The sequence below is a fragment of the Rhinoderma darwinii genome (genome assembly GCF_050947455.1).
Source record: "Rhinoderma darwinii isolate aRhiDar2 chromosome 5 unlocalized genomic scaffold, aRhiDar2.hap1 SUPER_5_unloc_2, whole genome shotgun sequence".
Classification (NCBI taxonomy): Eukaryota; Metazoa; Chordata; class Amphibia; order Anura; family Rhinodermatidae; genus Rhinoderma; species Rhinoderma darwinii.
In genome coordinates, this window is record NW_027461776.1 from 87,756 (window position 1) to 113,409 (window position 25,654).

Here is a 25,654-nt window from a genome sequence, read left to right on the forward strand (position 1 = left end):
AATCTATAGAATATATGAGATCCCTCTGTGTGTGATGAATCTATAGAATATACAAGATCCCTCCGTGTGTGATGAATCTATAGAATATATGAGATCCCTCTGTGTGTGATGAATCTATAGAATATACGAAATCCCTCCGTGTGTGATGAATCTATAGAATATATGAGATCCCTCTGTGTGTGATGAATCTATAGAATATATGAGATCCCTCTGTGTGTGATGAATCTATAGAATATATGAGATCCCTCTGTGTGTGATGAATCTATAGAATATACGAGATCCCTCTGTGTGTGATGAATCTATAGAATATATGAGATCCCTCTGTGTGTGATGAATCTATAGAATATACGAGATCCCTCCGTGTGTGATGAATCTATAGAATATATGAGATCCCTCTGTGTGTGATGAATCTATGGAATATATGAGATCCCTCTGTGTGGGATGAATCTATAGAATATATGAGATCCCTCTGTGTGTGATGAATCTATAGAATATATGAGATCCCTCTGTGTGTGATGAATCTATGGAATATATGAGATCCCTCTGTGTGGGATGAATCTATAGAATATATGAGATCCCTCTGTGTGTGATGAATCTATAGAATATATGAGATCCCTCTGTGTGTGATGAATCTATAGAATATACGAGATCCCTCTGTGTGTCATGAATCTATAGAATATATGAGATCCCTCTGTGTGTGATGAATCTATAGAATATACGAGATCCCTCTGTGTGCGATGAATCTATAGAATATACGAGATCCCTCTGTGTGTGATGAATCTATAGAATATATGAGATCCCTCTGTGTGTGATGAATCTATAGAATATATGAGATCCCTCTGTGTGTGATGAATCTATAGAATATATGAGATCCCTCTGTGTGTGATGAATCTATATAATATATGAGATCATCTGTGTGTGATGAATCTATAGAATATACGAGATCCCTCTGTGTGTGATGAATCTATAGAATATATGAGATCCCTCTGTGTGTGATGAATCTATAGAATATACGAGATCCCTCTGTGTGTGATGAATCTATAGAATATACGAGATCCCTCTGTGTGGGATGAATCTATAGAATATATGAGATCCCTCTGTGTGTGATGAATCTATAGAATATATGAGATCCCTCTGTGTGTGATGAATCTATAGAATATATGAGACACTTTTTGAATTGAATTACTAAAATTAATTAACTTTTTGATGATATTCTAATTCATTGAGGACTAGTATGTGGGATATCTGTTATATGTTATGTGTGATATATGTTATGTGTGATATATGTTATGTGTGATATATGTTATGTGTGATATATGTTATGTGTGATATATGTTATGTGTGATATGTTATGTGTGATATATGTTATGTGTGATATATGTTATGTGTTATATGTTATGTGTTATATGTTATATGTTATTTGTTATGTGTGATATATGTTATGTGTGATATGTTATGTGTGATATATGTTATGTGTGATATGTTAGGTGTGATATGTTATGTGTGATATGTTATGTGTGATATGTTACGTGTGATATATGTTATGTGTTATATATGTTATGTGTGATATATGTTATGTGTGATATATGTTATGTGTGATATGTTATGTGTGATATGTTATGTGTTATATGTTATATGTTATTTGTTATGTGTGATATATGTTATGTGTGATATGTTATGTGTGATATATGTTATGTGTGATATGTTAGGTGTGATATGTTATGTGTGATATGTTATGTGTGATATGTTACGTGTGATATATGTTATGTGTTATATATGTTATGTGTGATATATGTTATGTGTGATATATGTTATGTGTGATATGTTATGTGTGATATGTTATGTGTTATATGTTATGTGTGACATATGTTATGTGTGATATGTTATGTGTGATATATGTTATGTGTGATATATGTTATGTGTGATATATGTTATGTGTGATATATGTTATGTGTGATATGTTATGTGTGATATGTTATGTGTTATATGTTATGTGTGATATGTTATGTGTGATATGTTATGTGTGATATATGTTATGTGTGATATATGTTATGTGTGATATATGTTATGTGTGATATATGTTATGTGTGACATATGTTATGTGTGATATATGTTATGTGTGATATGCTATGTGTGATATGTTATGTGTGATATGTTATGTGTTATATGTTATGTGTGATATGTTATGTGTGATATGTTATGTGTGATATATGTTATGTGTGATATATGTTATGTGTGATATATGTTATGTGTGATATATGTTATGTGTGACATATGTTATGTGTGATATATGTTATGTGTGATATGTTGTGTGATATGCTATGTGTGATGTTATGTGTGATATCTGTTGTATGTTATGTGTGAGACATGTTTTATGTTATGTATGTTTGTTATGTGTGATATAACAGATATCACACATAACATATCACTGACATCACACCTAATGTACAATATATATCACACGTAACATAAAACATATCTCACACATAACACAATATATCACACAACATACAACATATCTCACACATAACAGATGTATCCCCTCTCCCGGTCACATCCCGGTCTGTATATATGTATAACATGTTGTCTCGCCTCCCCCGGTCACATCCCGGTCTGTATATATGTATAACGTTGTGTTGTCTCCCCTCCCCCGGTCTGTATATATGTATAACGTTGTGTTGTCTCCCCTCCCCCGGTCACATCCCGGTCTGTATATATGTATAACGTTGTGTTGTCTCCCCTCCCCCGGTCTGTATATATGTATAAAGTTGTGTTGTCTCCCCTCCCCCGGTCACATCCCGGTCTGTATATATGTATAACGTTGTGTTGTCTCCCCTCCCCCGGTCACATCCCGGTCTGTATATATGTATAACGTTGTGTTGTCTCCCCTCCCCCGGTCTGTATATATGTATAACGTTGTGTTGTCTCCCCTCCCCCGGTCACATCCCGGTCTGTATATATGTATAACGTTGTGTTGTCTCCCCTCCCCCGGTCTGTATATATGTGTAACATTGTGTTGTCTCCCCTCCCCCGTTCTGTATATATGTATAACGTTGTGTTGTCTCCCCTCCCCCGGTCTGTATATATGTGTAACGTTGTGTTGTCTCCCCTCCCCCGGTCTGTATATATGTATAACGTTGTGTTGTCTCCCCTCCCCCGGTCTGTATATATGTGTAACGTTGTGTTGTCTCCCCTCCCCCGGTCTGTATATATGTATAACGTTGTGTTGTCTCCCCTCCCCCTGGTCACATCCCGGTCTGTATATATGTATAACGTTGTGTTGTCTCCCCTCCCCCGGTCTGTATATATGTATAACGTTGTGTTGTCTCCCCTCCCCCGGTCACATCCCGGTCTGTATATATGTATAACGTTGTGTTGTCTCCCCTCCCCCGGTCACATCCCGGTCTGTATATATGTATAACGTTGTGTTGTCTCCCCTCTTTTCCGGTCTGTATATATGTATAACGTTGTGTTGTCTCCCCTCCCCCGGTCTGTATATATGTATAACGTTGTGTTGTCTCCCCTCCCCCGGTCTGTATATATGTATAACGTTGTGTTGTCTCCCCTCCCCCGGTCACATCCCGGTCTGTATATATGTATAACGTTGTGTTGTCTCCCCTCCCCCGGTCTGTATATATGTATAACGTTGTGTTGTCTCCCCTCCCCCGGTCACATCCCGGTCTGTATATATGTATAACGTTGTGTTGTCTCCCCTCCCCCGGTCTGTATATATGTGTAACGTTGTGTTGTCTCCCCTCCCCCGGTCTGTATATATGTATAACGTTGTGTTGTCTCCCCTCCCCCGGTCTGTATATATGTATAACGTTGTGTTGTCTCCCCTCCCCCGGTCTGTATATATGTATAACGTTGTGTTGTCTCCCCTCCCCCGGTCTGTATATATGTATAACGTTGTGTTGTCTCCCCTCCCCCGGTCTGTATATATGTATAACGTTGTGTTGTCTCCCCTCCCCCTGGTCACATCCCGGTCTGTATATATGTATAACGTTGTGTTGTCTCCCCTCCCCCGGTCTGTATATATGTATAACGTTGTGTTGTCTCCCCTCCCCCGGTCACATCCCGGTCTGTATATATGTATAACGTTGTGTTGTCTCCCCTCCCCCGGTCACATCCCGGTCTGTATATATGTATAACGTTGTGTTGTCTCCCCTCTTTTCCGGTCTGTATATATGTATAACGTTGTGTTGTCTCCCCTCCCCCGGTCTGTATATATGTATAACGTTGTGTTGTCTCCCCTCCCCCGGTCTGTATATATGTATAACGTTGTGTTGTCTCCCCTCCCCCGGTCACATCCCGGTCTGTATATATGTATAACGTTGTGTTGTCTCCCCTCCCCCGGTCTGTATATATGTATAACGTTGTTTTGTCTCCCCTCACCCGGTCTGTATATATGTATAACGTTGTGTTGTCTCCCCTCCCCCGGTCTGTATATATGTATAACGTTGTGTTGTCTCCCCTCCCCCGGTCTGTATATATGTATAACGTTGTGTTGTCTCCCCTCCCCCGGTCTGTATATATGTATAACGTTGTGTTGTCTCCCCTCCCCCGGTCTGTATATATGTATAACGTTGTGTTGTCTCCCCTCCCCCGGTCTGTATATATGTATAACGTTGTGTTGTCTCCCCTCCCCCGGTCTGTATATATGTATAACGTTGTGTTGTCTCCCCTCCCCCGGTCTGTATATATGTATAACGTTGTGTTGTCTCCCCTCCCCCGGTCTGTATATATGTATAACGTTGTGTTGTCTCCCCTCCCCCGGTCTGTATATATGTATAACGTTGTGTTGTCTCCCCTCCCCCGTTGTCAGATTTATAAATGTTCCTCTGGGCTCTGGACTGACGGGGTGTCATTACTTTTGCAGGCCCGTTGGGGTGATCAGTTACTTGTGGTGAGTTCTAAAACTGACAACTAAATGGAAGTTTGCGGTGACAGAGAGGTTGTCGCTTCCCTTCCCCCACACACAAGTGAAGAGCGAGCTCAACCCCCGGAGGACGGAGACCACGAGACGGCCGCTCGCTTATACGTGATCCGCGTCGTCCTCTCCTGTCAGGTTCTGGTCATCTGTTTCTTAGTTTCATGGCCGCCATTACTTCTCAGATAAGTGTTATCACCCAGCTTTCCCAGAGCCCTGAAGAGTAACGGAGTAACGTGTCCCCCATCACTGCAGCATCCCGCCATATTGGTTGTCCCCCATCACTGCAGCATCCCACCATATTGGTTGTCCCCCATCACTGCAGCATCCCGCCATATTGGTTGTCCCCCATCACTGCAGAATCCCACCATATTGGTTCTCCCCCATCACTGCAGCATCCCACCATATTGGTTCTCCCCCATCACTGCAGCATCCCACCATATTGGTTGTCCCCCATCACTGCAGCATCCCACAATATTGGTTGTCCCCCATCACTGCAGCATCCCGCCATATTGGTTGTCCCCCATCACTGCAGCATCCCACCATATTGGTTGTCCCCCATCACTGCAGCATCCCACCATATTGGTTGTCCCCATCACTGCAGCATCCCGCCATATTGGTTGTCCCCCATCACTGCAGCATCCCGCCATATTGGTTGTCCCCCATCACTGCAGAATCCCACCATATTGGTTCTCCCCCATCACTGCAGCATCCCACCATATTGGTTGTCCCCCATCACTGCAGAATCCCACCATATTGGTTGTCCCCCATCACTGCAGCATCCCACCATATTGGTTCTCCCCCATCACTGCAGCATCCAGCCATATTGGTTGTCCCCCATCACTGCAGCATCCCACCATATTGGTTGTCCCCCATCACTGCAGCATCCCACCATATTGGTTGTCCCCCATCACTGCAGCATCCCACCATATTGGTTGTCCCCCATCACTGCAGAATCCCACCATATTGGTTGTCCCCCATCACTGCAGCATCCCACCATATTGGTTCTCCCCCATCACTGCAGCATCCAGCCATATTGGTTGTCCCCCATCACTGCAGCATCCCACCATATTGGTTGTCCCCCATCACTGCAGCATCCAGCCATATTGGTTGTCCCCCATCACTGCAGCATCCCACCATATTGGTTGTCCCCCATCACTGCAGCATCCCACCATATTGGTTGTCCCCCATCACTGCAGCATCCCACATATTGGTTGTCCCCCATCACTGCAGCATCCCGCCATATTGGTTGTCCCCCATCACTGCAGAATCCCACCATATTGGTTGTCCCCCATCACTGCAACATCCCGCCATATTGGTTGTCCCCCATCACTGCAGCATCCGAGCATATTGGTTGTCCCCCATCACTGCAACATCCCGCCATATTGGTTGTCCCCCATCACTGCAGCATCCCGCCATATTGGTTGTCCCCCATCACTGCAGCATCCCACCATATTGGTTCTCCCCCATCACTGCAGCATCCCACCATATTGGTTGTCCCCATCACTGCAGCATCCCACCATATTGGTTGTCCCCCATCACTGCAGCATCCCACCATATTGGTTGTCCCCCATCACTGCAGCATCCCACATATTGGTTGTCCCCCATCACTGCAGCATCCCGCCATATTGGTTGTCCCCCATCACTGCAGAATCCCACCATATTGGTTGTCCCCCATCACTGCAACATCCCGCCATATTGGTTGTCCCCCATCACTGCAGCATCCGAGCATATTGGTTGTCCCCCATCACTGCAACATCCCGCCATATTGGTTGTCCCCCATCACTGCAGCATCCCGCCATATTGGTTGTCCCCCATCACTGCAGCATCCCACCATATTGGTTCTCCCCCATCACTGCAGCATCCCACCATATTGGTTGTCCCCATCACTGCAGCATCCCACCATATTGGTTCTCCCCCATCACTGCAGCATCCCACCATATTGGTTCTCCCCCATCACTGCAGCATCCCACCATATTGGCTGTCCCCCATCACTGCAGCATCCCGCCATATTGGTTCTCCCCCATCACTGCAGCATCCCGCCATATTGGTTCTCCCCCATCACTGCAGCATCCCACCATATTGGTTCTCCCCCATCACTGCAGCATCCCACCATATTGGTTCTCCCCCATCACTGCAGCATCCCACCATATTGGTTGTCCCCCATCACTGCAGCATCCCACCATATTGGTTGTCCCCCATCACTGCTGCATCCCGCCATATTGGTTCTCCCCCATCACTGCAGCATCCCACCATATTGGTTGTCCCCCATCACTGCAGCATCCCGCCATATTGGTTGTCCCCCATCACTGCAGCATCCCGCCATATTGGTTGTCCCCCATCACTGCAGCATCCCACCATATTGGTTCTCCCCCATCACTGCAGCATCCCACCATATTGGTTGTCCCCCATCACTGCAGCATCCCAGCATATTGGTTCTCCCCCATCACTGCAGCATCCCACCATATTGGCTGTCCCCCATCACTGCAGCATCCCGCCATATTGGTTCTCCCCCATCACTGCAGCATCCCGCCATATTGGTTCTCCCCCATCACTGCAGCATCCCACCATATTGGTTCTCCCCCATCACTGCAGCATCCCACCATATTGGTTGTCCCCCATCACTGCAGCATCCCACCATATTGGTTGTCCCCCATCACTGCTGCATCCCGCCATATTGGTTCTCCCCCATCACTGCAGCATCCCACCATATTGGTTGTCCCCCATCACTGCAGCATCCCGCCATATTGGTTGTCCCCCATCACTGCAGCATCCCGCCATATTGGTTGTCCCCCATCACTGCAGCATCCCGTCATATTGGTTCTCCCCCATCACTGCAGCATCCCACCATATTGGTTCTCCCCCATCACTGCAGCATCCCACCATATTGGTTGTCCCCCATCACTGCAGCATCCCACATATTGGTTGTCCCCCATCACTGCAGCATCCCGCCATATTGGTTGTCCCCCATCACTGCAGCATCCCACCATATTGGTTGTCCCCCATCACTGCAGAATCCCACCATATTGGTTGTCCCCCATCACTGCAGCATCCCGCCATATTGGTTGTCCCCCATCACTGCAGCATCCCGCCATATTGGTTGTCCGCCATCACTGCAGCATCCCACCATATTGGTTGTCCCCCATCACTGCAGAATCCCACCATATTGGTTGTCCCCCATCACTGCAGCATCCCACCATATTGGTTGTCCCCCATCACTGCAGAATCCCACCATATTGGTTGTCCCCCATCACTGCAGCATCCCGCCATATTGGTTGTCCCCCATCACTGCAGCATCCCGCCATATTGGTTGTCCCCCATCACTGCAGCATCCCACCATATTGGTTGTCCCCCATCACTGCAGCATCCCACCATATTGGTTGTCCCCCATCACTGCAGCATCCCACCATATTGGTTGTCCCCCATCACTGCAGCATCCCACCATATTGGTTGTCCCCCATCACTGCAGAATCCCGCCATATTGGTTGTCCCCCATCACTGCAGCATCCCGCCATATTGGTTGTCCCCCATCACTGCAGCATCCCGCCATATTGGTTGTCCCCCATCACTGCAGCATCCCACCATATTGGTTGTCCCCCATCACTGCAGCATCCCACCATATTGGTTGTCCCCCATCACTGCAGCATCCCACCATATTGGTTGTCCCCCATCACTGCGGCATCCCAGCATATTGGTTCTCCCCCATCACTGCAGCATCCCACCATATTGGTTGTCCCCCATCACTGCAGCATCCCGCCATATTGGTTGTCCCCCATCACTGCAGCATCCCGCCATATTGGTTGTCCCCCATCACTGCAGCATCCCGCCATATTGGTTGTCCCCCATCACTGCAGCATCCCGCCATATTGGTTCTCCCCCATCACTGCAGCATCCCGCCATATTGGTTGTCCCCCATCACTGCAGCATCCCGCCATATTGGTTGTCCCCCATCACTGCAGCATCCCGCCATATTAGTTCTCCCCCATCACTGCAGCATCCCACCATATTGGTTGTCCCCCATCACTGCAGCATCCCACCATATTGGTTCTCCCCCATCACTGCAGCATCCCGCCATATTGGTTCTCCCCCATCACTGCAGCATCCCACCATATTGGTTGTCCCCCATCACTGCAGCATCCCAGCATATTGGTTGTCCCCCATCACTGCAGTATCCCGCCATATTGGTTTTCCCCATCACTGCAGCATCCCGCCATATTGGTTCTCCCCCATCACTGCAGCATCCTGCCATATTGGTTCACCCCCATCACTGCAGCATCCCACCATATTGGTTCTCCCCCATCACTGCAGCATCCCGCCATATTGGTTCTCCCCCATCACTGCAGCATCCCGCCATATTGGTTCTCCCCCATCACTGCAGCATCCCACCATATTGGTTCTCCCCCATCACTGCAGCATCCAGCCATATTGGTTCTCCCCCATCACTGCAGCATCCCACCATATTGGTTCTCCCCCATCACTGCAGCATCCCGCCATATTGGTTCTCCCCCATCACTGCAGCATCCCGCCATATTGGTTCTCCCCCATCACTGCAGCATCCCGCCATATTGGTTCTCCCCCATCACTGCAGCATCCCACCATATTGGTTGTCCCCCATCACTGCAGCATCCCGCCATATTGGTTCTCCCCCAGCTCTGCCAGAAAAGATGGAACTAAGAAACAGGTGGATAGAACTTTTGTCAAATTGCCTTTTTTTTTATTTCGGGCTCTTCACTGCGGTCAATGTGTCCCCTCCGTGCCCTCCCCTCATATACCCGACATCAGAGTCATTTATATATATATATTCATACAGCATAACTATATATGACCTTTTATCTCTGCTGTTACATCGTGTCTAATACTCCAGTCACATCCAGAGCTGCAGTCACTATTCTGCTGTTACATCGTGTCTAATACTCCAGTCACATCCAGAGCTGCAGTCACTATTCTGCTGTTACATCGTGCCTTATACTCCAGTCACATCTAGAGCTGCAGTCACTATTCTGCTGTCACAGCATGTCTTATACTCCAGTCACATCTAGAGCTGCAGTCACTATTCTGCTGTCACAGCATGTCTTCTACTCCAGTCACATCCAGAGCTGCAGTCACTATTCTGCTGTCACAGCACGTCTAATCCTCCAGTCACATCCAGAGCTGTAGTCACTATTTTGCTATTATGTTCTAAGTTACACTCCAGTCACATCCAAAGCTGTAGTCATAATTTTGCTATTATGTTCTAAGTTATACTCCAGTCACATCCAGAGCTGCAAGTTGTGTCAGGATTCTACTAGTTGCCATTGGAAACAGACTGCAGTCATTCATGTGGCCGAACAGCTGATCTCTAACTGTGTATCTGATATCAGCCGCCCCCCCCCCTACATAAAGGTAAAGCCCCCAGATGTGTGAGGTCGTGTGGGCCTAGCAGTTGCCCCCTGTATGTGGAGATCGCCCCTCATTGCCCCCACTCCCCCCACCTGTAGTGTTTCCGTGTCCTCACTGTCATGGCGTCTGTTTTGCGCAGCCTGGTGAGCGCCTCCCCGTTTGCCGGTCAGAATGACAGAGAGACGTTACTGAACGTACAACAAGGGAAGATCAACTGGAGCTGCCCGGCCTTCACCCAGCTGAGCGCCGACGCTAGAGACTTCATGATGGCGACCGTCCAGATGTCTCCAGAGTGAGTGCCCGCGGGTACCGCTCCAGATACCGCACACGTGCCGCCTTTAAAGGGCCGGCGCAGTCATATGGAAAGGAAGCTGAATTATTATAATGGGAAAGTTCTTCTGCTTTCTAATAGTATTTCTATTTCAATTCCTCATCATTTTCAATACCTCTGCTTGCTGTCATTAAATAGGAACATTATTATTTCCATTCAGGGGCTGAAAACTCGTCCTGACATAAACCAGCTCACACAGCTGAGGGTTTGTTACAATGTATCAGTGTAGACATGCTATGCTCTCCCCTGGACTCCAGGCTGAAAGTTCTCACCTACACTGATACCCAGTAACAAACCCTCAGCTGTGAGATCATGCAAATTGGTAAATGAATCCCTAGGACAGTGGGGTCCTTCATCTCTGGAGCGTGGTCCGTGATTGGTCACATGTCCAGAAGCTGAATGTGCAGGGGTTGCTCCACATCAGCACCTGAATACAATGTTCCTCTTCCCATGATACTTTGTGACATTAACTGTTTGTGTTTTTGGTATCGGCAGCGCCCGTCCCAGCGCCAGCGATTGTCTCCGGCAGAAGTGGTTTGCGGTGAGTCGCGTTTCCTTTCTATATTTTGTGACTTATTGATGTAATGATTTATGTTTCCCGTCTCACAGGACTCGCGGTTATATCGTCATATTATTTCCTGTTACTTATATAGCGCCAACATATTCCACAGCGCTGTACAGAGATTCTCATCACGCACCCCGGAGCTCACAATCTAATTTTCCACAATACTAGGGACAATTCTATAGAAAGCACTGATCCCGCGCTACCCACCATCCTGACCACTGACCCCCGCGCTATCCTCCGTCCTGACCACTGACACCTGCGCTACCCACTGTCCTGACCACTGACACCCGCACTACCCACCGTCCTGACCACTGACCCCCGCGCTACCCACCGTCCTGACCACTGACCCCCTGCGCTACCCACCGTCCTGACCACTGACCCCCGCACTACCCACTGTCCTGACCACTGACCCCCGCACTACCCACCATCCTGACCACTGACCCCCGCACTACCCACTGTCCTGACCACTGACCCCCGCGCTATCCTCCGTCCTGACCACTGACACCTGCGCTACCCACCGTCCTGACCACTGACACCTGCGCTACCCACCGTCCTGACCACTGACACCTGCGCTACCCACCGTCCTGACCACTGACCCCCGCGCTACCCACCGTCCTGACCACTGACACCCGCACTACCCACTGTCCTGACCACTGACACCTGCGCTACCAACTGTCCTGACCACTGACACCTGCGCTATCCTCCGTCCTGACCACTGACACCTGCGCTATCCACCGTCCTGACCACTGACACCTGCGCTACCCACTGTCCTGACCACTGACCCCCGCGCTACCCACCGTCCTGACCACTGACCCCCGCGCTACCCACCGTCCTGACACCTGCACTACCCACTGTCCTGACACCTGCACTACCCACCGTCCTGACCACTGACCCCTGCGCTACCCACCGTCCTGACCACTGACACCTGCGCTACCCACTGTGCTGACCACTGACACCTGCGCTACCCACTGTCCTGACCACTGACACCTGCGCTACCCACTGTCCTGACCACTGACACCTGGGCTACCCACTGTCCTGACCACTGACACCTGCACTACCCACTGTCCTGACCACTGACACCTGCGCTATCCTCCGTCCTGACCACTGACACCTGCGCTACCCACTGTCCTGACCACTGACACCTGCGCTACCCACCGTCCTGACCACTGACCCCCGTGCTACCCACCGTCCAGACCACTGACACCTGCGCTACCCACTGTCCTGACCACTGACACCTGCACTACCCACTGTCCTGACCACTGACACCTGTGCTACCCACTGTCCTGACCACTGACACCTGCGCTACCCACTGTCCTGACCACTGACCCCCGCGCTACCCACCGTCCTGACCACTGACCCCCGCGCTACCCACCGTCCTGACCACTGACCCCCACGCTACCCACCGTCCTGACCACTGACCCCCGCGCTACCCACCGTCCTGACTACTGACACCCGCGCTACCCACTGTCCTGACCACTGACACCTGCACTACCCACTGTCCTGACCACTGACACCCGCGCTACCCACCGTCCTGACCACTGACACCTGCACTACCCACTGTCCTGACCACTGACACCTGCGCTACCCACTGTCCTGACCACTAACACCTGCGCTACCCACCATCCTGACCACTGACCCCCGCTCTACCCACCGTCCTGACCACTGACACCCGCGCTACCCACCGTCCTGACCACTGACACCCGCGCTACCCACTGTCCTGACTACTGACCCCCGTGCTACCAACAGTCCTGACCAGTGACCCCCGCGCTACCCACCATCCTGACCACTGACCCCCAGGCTACCCACCGTCCTGACCACTGAGTCCACACACTGCCCACCACGTGCTGACCACTGAGTCCCCACGCTGCCCACCACGTGCTGACCACTGAGTCCCCACGCTGCCCACCACGTGCTGACCACTGAGTCCCCACGCTGCCCACCACGTGCTGACCACTGAGTCCCCACTCTGCCCACCACGTGCTGACCACTGAGCCCCCACGCTGCCCACCACGTGCTGACCACTGAGCCCCCACGCTGCCCACCACGTCCCCACGCTTCCCCCCATGTGCTGACCACTGAGTCCCCACCATGTGCTGACCACTGAGTCCCCACGCTGCCCACCACGTGCTGACCACTGAGTCCCCACGCTGCCCACCACATGCTGACCACTGAGTCCCCACGCTGCCCACCACGTGCTGACCACTGAGTCCCCACGCTGCCCACCACGTGCTGACCACTGAGTCCCCACGCTGCCCACCACATGCTGACCACTGAGTCCCCACGCTGCCCACCACGTGCTGACCACTGAGTCACCACGCTGCCCACCACGTGCAAACCATTGAGTCCCCACGCTGCCCACCACGTGCTGATCACTGAGTCACCACGCTGCCCACCACGTGCTGACCACTGAGTCACCACGCTGCTTATCACGTGCTGACCACTGAGTCCCCATGCTGCCCACCATTTGCTGACCACTGAGCCCATCCTGCGGACTTTTTATCTGATTTTATTATTCCTTTACTGTATATTCCCTCATTATATCGCCTCAAATACTAGCGCTAGAGAGATAATAGGAACATTCAATATGGGGCCCTCTCCTGGTGCCTATGACCTTTTTTTCTTCTGTATGTGCCCCCAGTAGGCATAGAAACCCCCTAATTCCGGAATATGTGATGGCACCCCACACAGACAAGTCCTTCCCAAGTACCCATGAGGTAGGAATGTTTCCCATCATCTAATATTCCATATGAGGCCCGGATGTTACTGAGAGTGCAGCCAGGAATCTGATTACAAAATTCATGGTCTGCACAGCTGCACTTACATGACCTCCTCCTCCGTCGTCTTCTCCTCCTTTTCCGTCATCTCCTCCTGCTCCGTTATCTCCTCCTCCTCCTCCGTCTTCTCCTCCTCCTCCGTCATCTCCTCCTCCTCCTCCGTCATCTCCTCCTCCTCCTCCGTCATCTCCTCCTCCGTCTCCTCCACCTCATCTTCTCCTCCTCCTCCTACATCTTCTGCTCTTCCTCCTCCGTCTCCTCCACCTAATCTTCTCCTCCACCTCATCTTCTCCTCCACCACCATCTTCTCCACCTCTGACTTATTCTCCTCCACCTCTGTCTTCTTCTCCTCCCACCTCTGTCTTCTCCTCCTCCTCCTGTCTTCTCCTCCTCTATCTTCTTATCATCCTCCTCTGTCTTCTCCTCCTCCTCTGTCTTCTGCTCCTCCTCTGTCTCCTCCTCCTCTGTCTTCTCCTCCTCCTCCTCTGTCTTCTCCTCCTCCTCTGTCATCTCCTCTTCCTCTGTCATCGCCGCCTCCTCCTATGTCTTCTCTTCCTCCTCCTCCTCCCCCCTCCGTCCTCTCCTCCTCCTCCTCTGTCTCCTCCTCCTTTGTCTTCTCCTCCTCCTTTGTCTTCTCCTCCTCCTCTGTCTTCTCCTCCTCCTCTGTCTCCTCCTCCTCCAGCATCTCCTCCTCCTCCGTCGTCTACTCCTCCGTCGTCTTCTCCTCTGTCTTCTCCTTCTTCTCCTCTTCCTCCATCTCCTCCATTGTCTCTGCCGTCTTCTCCTCCGTCGTCTTCTCATCCTCTTCCGTCATCTCCTCCCCCTCCTCCGTCATCTCCTCCCCCTCCTTCGTCATCTCCTCCCCCTCCTCTGTCATCTCCTCCCCCTCCTCCGTCGTCTCCTCCTCCTCCCTCATCTCCTCCTCCTCCTCCGTCATCTCCTCCTCCGTCATCTCCTCCTTCTCCTCCATCATCTCCTCCTTCTCCTCCGTCATCTCCTCCTTCTCCTCCGTCTCCTCCACGTCATCTTCTCCTCCACCTCATCTTCTCCTCCACCTCCATCTTCTCCTCCACCTCCATCTTCTCCTCCTCCTCCATCATCTCCTCCTCCTCCGTCATCTCCTCCTCCGTCATCTCCTCCTCTGTCATCTCCTCCTCCGTCTCCTCCACCTCATCTTCTCCTCCACCTCATCTTCTCTTCCACCTCCATCTTCTCCTCCATCTTCTTCTCCACCTCTGTCTTATTCTCCTCCACCTCTGTCTTCTTCTCCTACACCTCTGTCTTTTCCTCCTCCTCTGTCTTTTCCTCCTCCTCTGTCTTCTCCTCCTCCTCTGTCTTCTCCTCCTCCTCTGTCTTCTTCTCCTCCTCTGTCTTCTCCTCCTTCATCATCTCCTTCTCCTCCTCCGTCATCTCCTCCTCCTCCGGAAGCTCCTCCTCCTCCTCCGTCATCTCCTCCTCCTCCGTCATCTCCTCCTCCTCCGTTATCGCCTCCTCCGTCTCCTCCACCTCATCTTCTCCTCCTCCTCCTCCATCTTCTGCTCATCCTCCTTCGTCTCCTCCACCTCTTCTTCTCCCCCACCTCTTCTTCTCCTCCACCTCATCTTCTCCTCCACCTCATCTTCTCCTCCACCTCCATCTTCTCCACCTCTGTCTTATTCTCCTCCACCTCTGTCTTATTCTCCTCCACCTCTGTCTTCTTCTCCTCCCACCTCTGTCTTCTTATCCTCCCACCTCTGTCTTCTCCTCCTCTATCTTCTTCTCCTCCTCCTCTGTCTTCTCCTCCTCCTCTGTCTTCTGCTCCTCCACTGTCTCCTCCTCCTCCTCTGTCTTATTCTCCTGTATCTTCTCCTCCGTTATCTTCTCCTCCTCCTCCTCTTCTGTCTTCTCCTCTTCCTCCGTCATCTCCGCCTCCTTCTATGTCTTCTCTTCCTCCTCCTCCTCTCCCTCCGTCCTCTCCTCCTCCTCCTCTGTCTCCGCCTCCTTTGTCTTCTCCTCCCCCTCCTCTGTCTTCTCCTCCTCCTCCGTCATCTCCTCCTCCTCCGTCATCTCCTCCTCCGTCGTCTCCTCCTCCGTCGTCTTCTCCTTTTGTCTTTTCCTCCATCTTCTCCTCCGTCTTCTCCTCCCCCTCCTCTGTCTTCTCCTCCTCCTCCGTCATCTCCTCCTCCTCCGTCATCTCCTCCTCCGTCGTCTCCTCCTCCGTCGTCTTCTCCTTTTGTCTTTTCCTCCATCTTCTCCTCCGTCTTCTCCTCCTCCTCTGCCGTTTTCTCCTCGTCCGTCATCATCTCCTCCTTCGTCCTCTCCTCCTCCGTCATCTCCTCCGTCATCTACTCAGTTTTCTCCGCCGTCTTCTCCTCCTCCGTCATCTCCCCCTCCTCCGTCATCTCCTTCTCCTCCTCCTCCGCCATCTCCTACTCCGTCGTCTTCTCCTCCGCCGTCTTCTCCTCCTCCGCCGTCTTCTCCTCTTCAGCCATTTTCTCCTCCTCCACCGTCTTCTCCTCCATCATCTCCTCCTCTGTCTCCTCCTCCTCCTCTGTCTCCTCCTCCTCTGTCTTCTCCTCCTCCTCTGTCTTCTCCTCTTCCTCCTCTGTCTTCTCCTCTTCCTCCTCTGTCTTCTCCTCTTCCTCCTCCGTCTTCTCCTCTTCCTCCTCCGTCTTCTCCTCTTTCTCCTCCGTCTTCTCCTCTTTCTCCTCCGTCTTCTCCTCTTCCTCCTCCGTCTTCTCCTCCTCCTCTGCCGTTTTCTCCTCCTCTGTCATCATCTCCCCCTCCTCCTCCGTCCTCTCCTCCCCCGTCATCTCCTCCTCCGTCCTCTCCTCCTCCTCCGTCATCTCCTCCGTCATCTACTCCGTTTTCTCCGCCGTCTTCTCCTCCTCCGCCATCTTCTCCTCCTCCGCCGTTTTCTCCTCTGCCGTGTTCTCCTCCTCCTACCGATTATCCTCCTCCCCATTCTTTTCCTTCTCCTCTTCCTGTTCTGTGTCACATTTGCAATCCATATTCTTCTATTCTGTATATTTCCCTGGAGTCATTAGTTTTATCTACCACTTCTTCCTTCTCCTTCTCCTCCGTCTTCTCCTCCTCCTCCGTCGTCGTCTTCTCCTCCTTCTCCGTCGTCGTCTTCTCCTCCTTCTCCGTCGTCGTCTTCTCCTCCTCCGTCGTCGTCTTCTCCTCCTCCGTTGTTTTTTTCTCCTCCTCCGTTGTTTTTTTCTCCTCCTCCGTCGTTTTTTTCTCCTCCTCCTCCGTCATCTCCTCCATCATCTCCTCCTCCATCTCCTCCGTTTTCTCCGCTGTCTTCTCCTCCTCCTCCTCCGTCGTCTTCTCCTCCTCCTCCATCGTCTTCATCTCCTCCTTCTCCTCTACTTCCTCCTTCTCCCATTTCTCCTTCTTATTTTCCTCCTCCTTTCTCTCTCTGTTCCTCTTCCTTCTCCACCTAATTTTTCTCCTCCTCCTCTTACTCTTTATCTCCCGCTTCTTCCTTCTTCGCTCCTCCCGCCTCCTTTAGGTTACTTTTTTTCTGGCTGTAAGACAACTTGCTGCAGGGACCTAGAGACCAAGAGTCCATCCCTCACCAACATGCCAAACATGAGAGGAATTAATAGAAGTCTTTGTAGATCTTTGCTTTATGTTTTGTTATTTATTTAGTTTTTTACTCTATTCAGTTTCCCTTTAATTCCATGGCCTTTTTACATTCTGATTGATTTACCACCGGGACCTTTGAAATACATATGAAGAAGATCGTGTGATGAGTCCCCTCTGACTGGCCGATGACAGCCCACATTCCCTCTTCTCTTCTATCGCTTGCGATGACTTTTCATTCTTGGTTGTGATAATTTGACAAATCACTGATTGTTTGCTCTTCCAGGTGAGCTCAAGCCCAGAGGACACTCGACCAATCAGCTCCAAGAACCTCAGATTCCTTGTGGCTCGCAGCCGTTGGCAGGTGCGTACGTGCCCTACATTGCAGCTACCCCTATGTAATGGGACTATGGATAACAATGTGCTGAATATTGGACTTTACAAATTCAATATGTTGAAGATCAGGTAATATTCTTATCAGCTGATTACGTGAAGCTTCTTATTCCTGCTCTATTCTCTATCAGATACTGACACATGAGAGACAGAAAGGAGCGGCTGTCATTTCTTATCCTATGAAGCAGCTGTCATTTATAATCCTGAGGAGCAGCTGTCATTTATAATCCTGAGGAGCAGCTGTCATTTATAATCCTGAGGAGCAGCTGTCATTTATAATCCTGAGGAGCAGCTGTCATTTATAATCCTGAGGAGCAGCTGTCATTTATAATCCTGAGGCGCAGCTGTCATTTATAATCCTGAGGAGCAGCTGTCATTTATAATCCTGAGGAGCAGCTGTCATTTCTTATCCTATGAAGCAGCTGTCATTTATAATCCTGAGGAGCAGCTGTCATTTATAATCCTGAGGAGCAGCTGTCATTTATAATCCTGAGGAGCAGCTGTCATTTATAATCCTGAGGCGCAGCTGTCATTTATAATCCTGAGGAACAGCTGACATTTATAATCCTGAGGAGCAGCTGTCATTTATAATCCTGAGGAGCATCTGTTATTTATAATCCTGAGGCGCAGCTGTCATTTATAATCCTGAGGAGCAACTGTCATTTATAATCCTGAGGCGCAGCTGTCATTTATAATCCTGAGGAGCAGCTGTCATTTATAATCCTGAGGAGCAGCTGTCATTTATAATCCTGAGGAGCAGCTGTAATTTATAATCCTGAGGAGCAGCTGTCATTTATAATCCTGAGGAGCAGCTGTGATTTATAGTCCTGAGGAGCAGCTGTCATTTATAATCCTGAGGAGCAGCTGTCATTTATAATCCTGAGGAGCAGCTGTCATTTATAATCCTGAGGAGCAGCTGTCATTTATAATCCTGAGGAGCAGCTGTCATTTATAATCCTGAGGAGCAGCTGTCATTTATAATCCTGAGGAGCAGCTGTCATTTATAATCCTGAGGAGCAGCTGTCATTTATAATCCTGAGGAGCAGCTGTCATTTATAATCCTGAGGAGCAGCTGTGATTCATGATTTTAAGAAGCAGCTGTCGTGTTTCTTCCAAAGGAGTAACTGCCACTTATTACCGAAAGCAGCTGTCACCTATAATCCAAAGGAGTAACTGTCATCTGACAGCCGATTTCTTTTGTGAAATCAACAAGAGCACTCTGATCAGACAGAGGAGGCAGCTGCACCTGAAGCAGCCGCTGCCTCTTCTCACCCTTGCAGTAATTTTGAGGGCCTAGAAATCGAACATCTTTTCACTGATGATACAGACGGGATCAGATTGTGCTGCTGAAAATACAAAGGGAGCCAAGACTGACTCATCACGGGGAAAGATTCATAATGTTCCTTCCGCGTTGTGATTCAGAAATGTGTGTTTGGGATAGGAAATGATTTTGCCCATAGAAACCAATCAGGTCACCGTTTTCATTGCCTATCCTGCCCAGCTGCAATATGATTGGTTGCGATGAAGAACATGACATATGCCTCTTGCTCCTCTGGTCCGTGGTCGTACACGGTGGATAGGCTGTCCGTTTAGATGAAGATCGGCGGCTTGCTCTTGGGTTGTGCATCGTATTTGTGGACATGACGTGTAACGTTTATTGCTTTTGTTTTTTCAGCGCTCGTTGATGTGTTATAAATCCATCCTGGTGATGAGGTCAATTCCTGAGCTGCTGAACGGCAAGCTGGCGAGTACGTCACTGGGAGTCCCCCGACACTTAGCGGAATGCAGCAGCTCCTCCAGCAGCAGCGGCTCGTCTTCCGATAATGAGGGCGACATTAGTCCCACTGCAAGAGATTGTAATCCTTCCCTCGAACTGCACTTGTCAATTTTCAAAATGTCTGAGAAGGAAACTCCACAAAAGCCACAGACGGGAGAATCTGAAATGGTCCAAGAAGATAAAGACGTCTTAGAAGACAAGAAGATGGAAAGTCCAGATGCTTCTCCAATGGCCGGACAGAAGCGTGAACCTGACCGTGTCGTTGTACCGGCTGAAAGTCAAAAGGGGCTGGAGGAAAATGACAACATTTTGGTTAATTCTCTGGAGACATCTCCAGGAAAGCGACTCATGTACAGATCGGCCACTATTGAAGTTGGGGGCCTAGCGTCTAAAAAGCCAAAGACTGGATCTTTTCTAAGGGGAACTTCTGCAGACAGTGCTCTGCCCCTTCAAAGAGCAGCCGACAACCCATCTCCAGTCTGTGTGCCGAGACAAAGTATCATCAATAGCACCTTCTACAGCCAGGATTCTGAAGGACCTGGCATGGCTCCACGCGATGGATCACTGAAGGAGAAGGAGTTCATCAAGCATCGGGAACGAGCTTGTAGGAGTCTGATGAAGGCCGGATATTCCCCAAAAATTCTGAGTGGTTTGAGAGAGCCACTTCTGGAACAGTTTACAATGGAACAAAGCAAGTTGTCTGTAGCCGACCACGATGGGCAACTCAACTCCCTTAAGAAATCTGCATCTTTTGACACAGTAAAGAGCTCCTCAAGGTCTTCGTTTAAAGTCTCCAGCAGAAGTCGTTCCCTTGATGACTATAAATCTAGACCGTTGAGTGTTTATAAAGGAACTGTTGTAGAAGAAGTAGATCAAGATCCTTTGAGTGTTGAACAAGGAACATTCAAAAAGATGGACACTGACACGAACCTTCATCCTGATGACTCTGTAAGACCCATCTCCGTACCCCCTGAGGTTCCTCAATATTCAGCACAAATAAAAATGTCTTCAACACAAAGGCCTCTATCTGCACCACCGACAGACAGGAACAGCACCATTATTGCCGTTTTCCATCAGCATCCTATACCGGATGCCACCGGAAGTAGAGAAAGACCATCGTCTGTAACAACAGAGGTAGAGGAAAGTACCATAATCGCATATGTGAAACCAAGACCAACTTCAGATACCTCAGTAATACAACTGTCCCCAGCAATGAGAAAAACAGACAAAGTGAAGGCTACACCTCAATCTCCTCAAAAGAGTCTCAAGGACGAAGGTCAATCCATAGACATTCAGGGTGGAGTGACGTTTACAGTCCAGAGTACTTCTATGGGAAATGACTTTCTTACTTCTGATACTTCTACAGGAAGGGATGACCGCACTGAACTCTTCTCAGGGGACAAGACGAGAAGTGAAGGGTCCTATGTTTGTGTTGAATCCAAGACAGAAAAGTCATTTCAGTTTGTAGAGATGAGCAAAGGTGACAACACGCGGGTGGCAGTGATACACCAAGGAAGTCGGGACGAACCCATCACAACTCGTGAAGAACATCACAGAAGTCCAGGGAAGAAGACTGAACCTGTCGTGGCACCAATGAAGGAACCTACAGCCACAAAATGGTCAGGAGATGAAGCCCTCCAAGATGTCAACATGACGGAGAGCACCGTCGCTCAGCTTGTGGATGGAGATCAATTCCAGGTGTCCGTCTGTCAGAAGCTCGAACTCTGGAAAGATCCCGGTGAAGTATTGTCTCCATCGGAAACATTAGAAACCAGTCAAAAAGTGCAACTACCGGGTCATTGTGATACGTCTCCTCAGGGGGGCGGTCAACGTATTGTTGGAAAAGATTTGCAATTTTCTCTAGTTAGTGATGAACACAGAGCTACGCTGGAGGACTTGGTTGGCGAGATGTCCTCTTTGTCAGATGAGATGGATGTGTTGGCAAGTGATCAAAGGCAGATTGGCCAAGGAGCTCCTTCTTTTCCTCCAATTAGTAATCAAAGGTCAGGACCACCAGCATTGCAAGATGTAGGCCATGAAATGGAGACAGACCCAAGCCCCGAGCAAATACCAAAAGAGCCACAAACCACATCAATCTCCCAGTGCAGCTTCTATGAGACTCTGTCTCGGGCCGAGGTCTCCCATGAGTCATTGGATGAGTTCACCATTGACAGCCGCAGCTCTAGTAAGACATTTATTTCCCATTCGGACAGCTCTGGTACAGGACGACGGTCTGACAACTTCTCGGACTTTGATGAGGCTGGAGGACGTTCAGAAGTGTCGCTGGTGGAGATCGGAGCAACTGACCAGGAGAAGTCATCAACAAGTCCTGAGCTTCGCCAGTTTGATGTTGGTGCCACACGTTCCCAGCTCCATGATTTTTACGACATACTTCCGCTTCCCCCGCAATCTTTGACAATAGAGGAACAGAAGTCTAATTTGTCATCTACAACATCACAGCGTTTGTCAGACTGTGGTGAGACCGTCATGGAAACCTCATTAGGAGGGACGGTGAAGGACACGAGGGCTGGTCCACCACTGCAGCCACCCGCAACTAAAGACAGAAAAACGGCAAGAAAACGCATCAAACTGTTTCGACCTCATGGGAAATCTGAAACCACAAGAAAAACCACAGAACCAAGTCTGAAGCAGAAAGTAAAGGCCTCCGTGGCCAACATTTCCCGGATCATCAAAGGAAAGCCGGGAAACGGGAGAGAAGGTGAGAAGAGAGCATACAGCAATGAAAATGATGACTAGTCTGAGCACGTATAGTGAATGACCCCCCCCCATGTATAGTGAATGACCCCACATGTATAGTGAATGACCCCCCATGTATACTGAATGCCCCCGCCCATATATACTGAATGACCCCCTATATATACTGAATGAACCCCCATGTATACTGAATGAACCCCCATGTATACTGAATGACCCCCCCATGTGTACTGAATGACCCCCCCATGTATACTGAATGAACCTCCAATGTATTGTATGACCCGTCTACATGACCCGTCTACATGACCCGTCTACATGACCCGTCTACATGACCGTACGTGACCCGTCTACATGACCGTACGTGACCCGTCTACATGACCGTACGTGACCCGTCTACATGACCGTACGTGACCCGTCTACATGACCGTACGTGACCCGTCTACATGACCGTACGTGACCCGTCTACATGACCGTACGTGACCCGTCTACATGACCGTACGTGACCCGTCTACATGACCGTACGTGACCCGTCTACATGACCGTACGTGACCCGTCTACATGACCGTACGTGACGCGTCTACATGACCGTACCTGACGCGTCTACATGACCATAACCGATCTATCTACGTGATTATACCTGACCCGTCTACAAGACCATACCTGACCCTTCTACAAGACCATACCTGACCCGTCTACAAGACCATACCTGACCCGTCTACAAGACCATACCTGACCCGTCTACAAGACCATACCTGACCCGTCTACAAGACCATACCTGACCCGTCTACAAGACCATACCTGAGCCATCTACAAGACCATACCTGACCCGTCTACAAGACTATACCATACCTGACCCGTCTACATGACCATACCATACCTGACCCGTCTACATGACCGTGCCTGACCCGTCTACATGACCGTGCCTGACCCGTCTACATGACCGTACCTGACCCGTCTACATGACCGTACCTGACCCGTCTACATGACCGTGCCTGACCCGTCTACAAGACCGTACCTGACCCGTCTACAAGACCATACGTGACCCGTCTACATGACCATACCTGACCCGTTCATGTTGTCATGCCATTCGTGTTATCAGCAGGTCCGTCAGAAGTGATGAAGCTTCCCATTGTTGAACACGCAGCAGTCAGCAGAATCTCTGGATCAGTCAAGAAAAAAGGGCTCCCAACCTTTAAACTGCCGAACCTCAGCACCAAGGACAAAGGTCAGCGCACCTGCAAAATGTAGAAACGGACAGATGGGGGCGCCGCAAAATGCACAAGGAGGATTCCAGAGGCGGCTGCAGGACCTCACATGTCACTGCCGCCCCTGCTGGTTCAGTGTCTGCCCAGGGCATGCTCTGTAGAGGTGGTGGAGTCCTGACTGCAGGCATTGTAGTTTCACGTCAAATGAACTGTATGAGACACAATGCAGTGCATTATGGGAGAATGATGGCTGTTAGGGGGGTATCTGTCTACAGAATACTGAGGGATTCCAAGTTAGGACCAGCAGAGCTGTGAATGCAGCACTTCATGTGACTGGAGTATAAGACCTAATGTAATAGCAGATTTGTGAATAAGACCTAATGTAATAGCAGAATTGTGAATGCAGCTCTAGATTTGACTGGAGAATAAAGACATGATGCAACAGTAGAACTATGAATGCAGCTCTAGATGTGACTGGAGTATAAGACAGCAGAATTGTGGCTGCAGTTGCGGTTGTGTATAAGACATGTTATTACAGTAGAATTGTGACTGCAGCTCTGGATGTGACTGGAGTATAAGACATGATAAAACAAGAGAATAGAGATTTCAACTCTTTGTGTGACTGGGGCATAAGACATGATGTAACAGCAGAACTATGAATGCAGCTCTGGGTGTGAGTGGAGAATGTATTCTTTATGTGTCGGTGATTATTTGATGTCTTTTAATGGAATCATCTCTTCGCTTTCAGCTCCTGCGTTTGTGGAGGAGCTGACAGACCAGACGGTTGTCGTGGGTCATCTAGTGACGTTATCCTGCAGGACGGCGCAGGCGGTGACAGGCGTGGAGTGGTATAAAGGTAAAGCGGACATTATTATGATCGCCGTTCACCAGACGTCACTTCTGGCTGGTTGGTTGGGTCTCAGACTCCGCCTCCTGCGTCTGATGTTGATCAGTGTTGGGGCGACTGTGAACCAGTCTTATCATGCATTAACACTGGGGACCCACTGACAGGAGGAGCTACGGAGTAACAATAACATGTGGCCCCCCCCTTGTGGTGAGTCGTGCGCTGTGCCCCGCATCACCTCTGATTCCTCATGGACAGCAGCGCCCCCCGGTGGTCATCAGAGACTCTTCCTTTTCTTTTTCCAGATGGGGTTTCCATCCGGAGCAGCGAGCGCGTCCTCATATCGTCCACCCTGAAGAACTATCACCTGCTAACTATCCTGGTGGTGACCGCGCCGGACCTGGGCATCTACGCCTGTGTGGCCACCAACGTGCTGGGCAGCGCCTCCACCTGCTGCATCATAAAAAAAGCCGGTAAGTGAGATTGGCGCAGATCTGGTCAGTGTAGTCACAGCGGCGATCTAGTCGAGCGGACGGCCACTCCCCGGTCTTTTCAACTTTGTCGTGTTTGGCGCAAAAAACGCATCATAAATTTGGCGCACATCAATTGCTTGTGCTGATGCGATGCAGAGCCGAGCGCTGAGGAGATGAGACTCACGTCTTGTCTCGCTCCCCCATCCGCTGCTGCAGAGAATGGCGCGTAACTCCCTGACTGGTTTATTTGCCCATAAACAGAGGCCCCCCCTCAATATGTCTCATAAGGAGGGGGCGGGGAAAGCTGATCCTCCTCTATGGACCCCATAAATGTGTAACGAAAAACAACGGGGAGGGAAAAAAATGGGGACAGAAAAGAACAGGCTCCTCTTAGGTAAATATCGTCAGGATGCGTAAAAGACGCGGCTATGTGAGCGAGTTATGTCGGCCCCTCACCTGTGTTTGACAGTCTATCCACAGTATACAAAGCCCCCGGACTGAAGGTAATTAGCAATAACAAGTAAAAGGATGTAGACTCCCTGTGGAAGCGCTCCTGTGTCTGCGGTGGTGGCGCTCCTGTGTCTGTGGTGGTGGCGCTCCTGTGTCTGCGGTGGTGGCGCTCCTGTGTCTGTGGTGGTGGCGCTCCTGTGTCTGCGGTGGTAGCGCTCCTGTGTCTGCGGTGGTAGCGCTCCTGTGTC

The 25,654-nt window shown here is 49.9% G+C and overlaps 1 protein-coding gene across 1 annotated transcript in view; it reads left to right on the plus strand.

Moving 5' to 3' along the window:
* The window catches only part of LOC142687175 (obscurin-like), a gene marked incomplete at its 5' end in the record, with an annotated part of 106,999 nt that overhangs the window by 71,605 nt on the left and 9,740 nt on the right, over positions 1 to 25,654 (plus strand). Inside the window, 8 exons of the mRNA XM_075847537.1 lie at positions 4,880 to 4,906; positions 10,449 to 10,601; positions 11,136 to 11,181; positions 17,836 to 17,913; positions 19,618 to 22,438; positions 23,534 to 23,659; positions 24,388 to 24,495; positions 24,789 to 24,956. Coding sequence (XP_075703652.1) covers positions 4,880 to 4,906; positions 10,449 to 10,601; positions 11,136 to 11,181; positions 17,836 to 17,913; positions 19,618 to 22,438; positions 23,534 to 23,659; positions 24,388 to 24,495; positions 24,789 to 24,956 — 3,527 coding nt within the window. The remainder of the gene's footprint in view (positions 1 to 4,879; positions 4,907 to 10,448; positions 10,602 to 11,135; positions 11,182 to 17,835; positions 17,914 to 19,617; positions 22,439 to 23,533; positions 23,660 to 24,387; positions 24,496 to 24,788; positions 24,957 to 25,654) is intronic.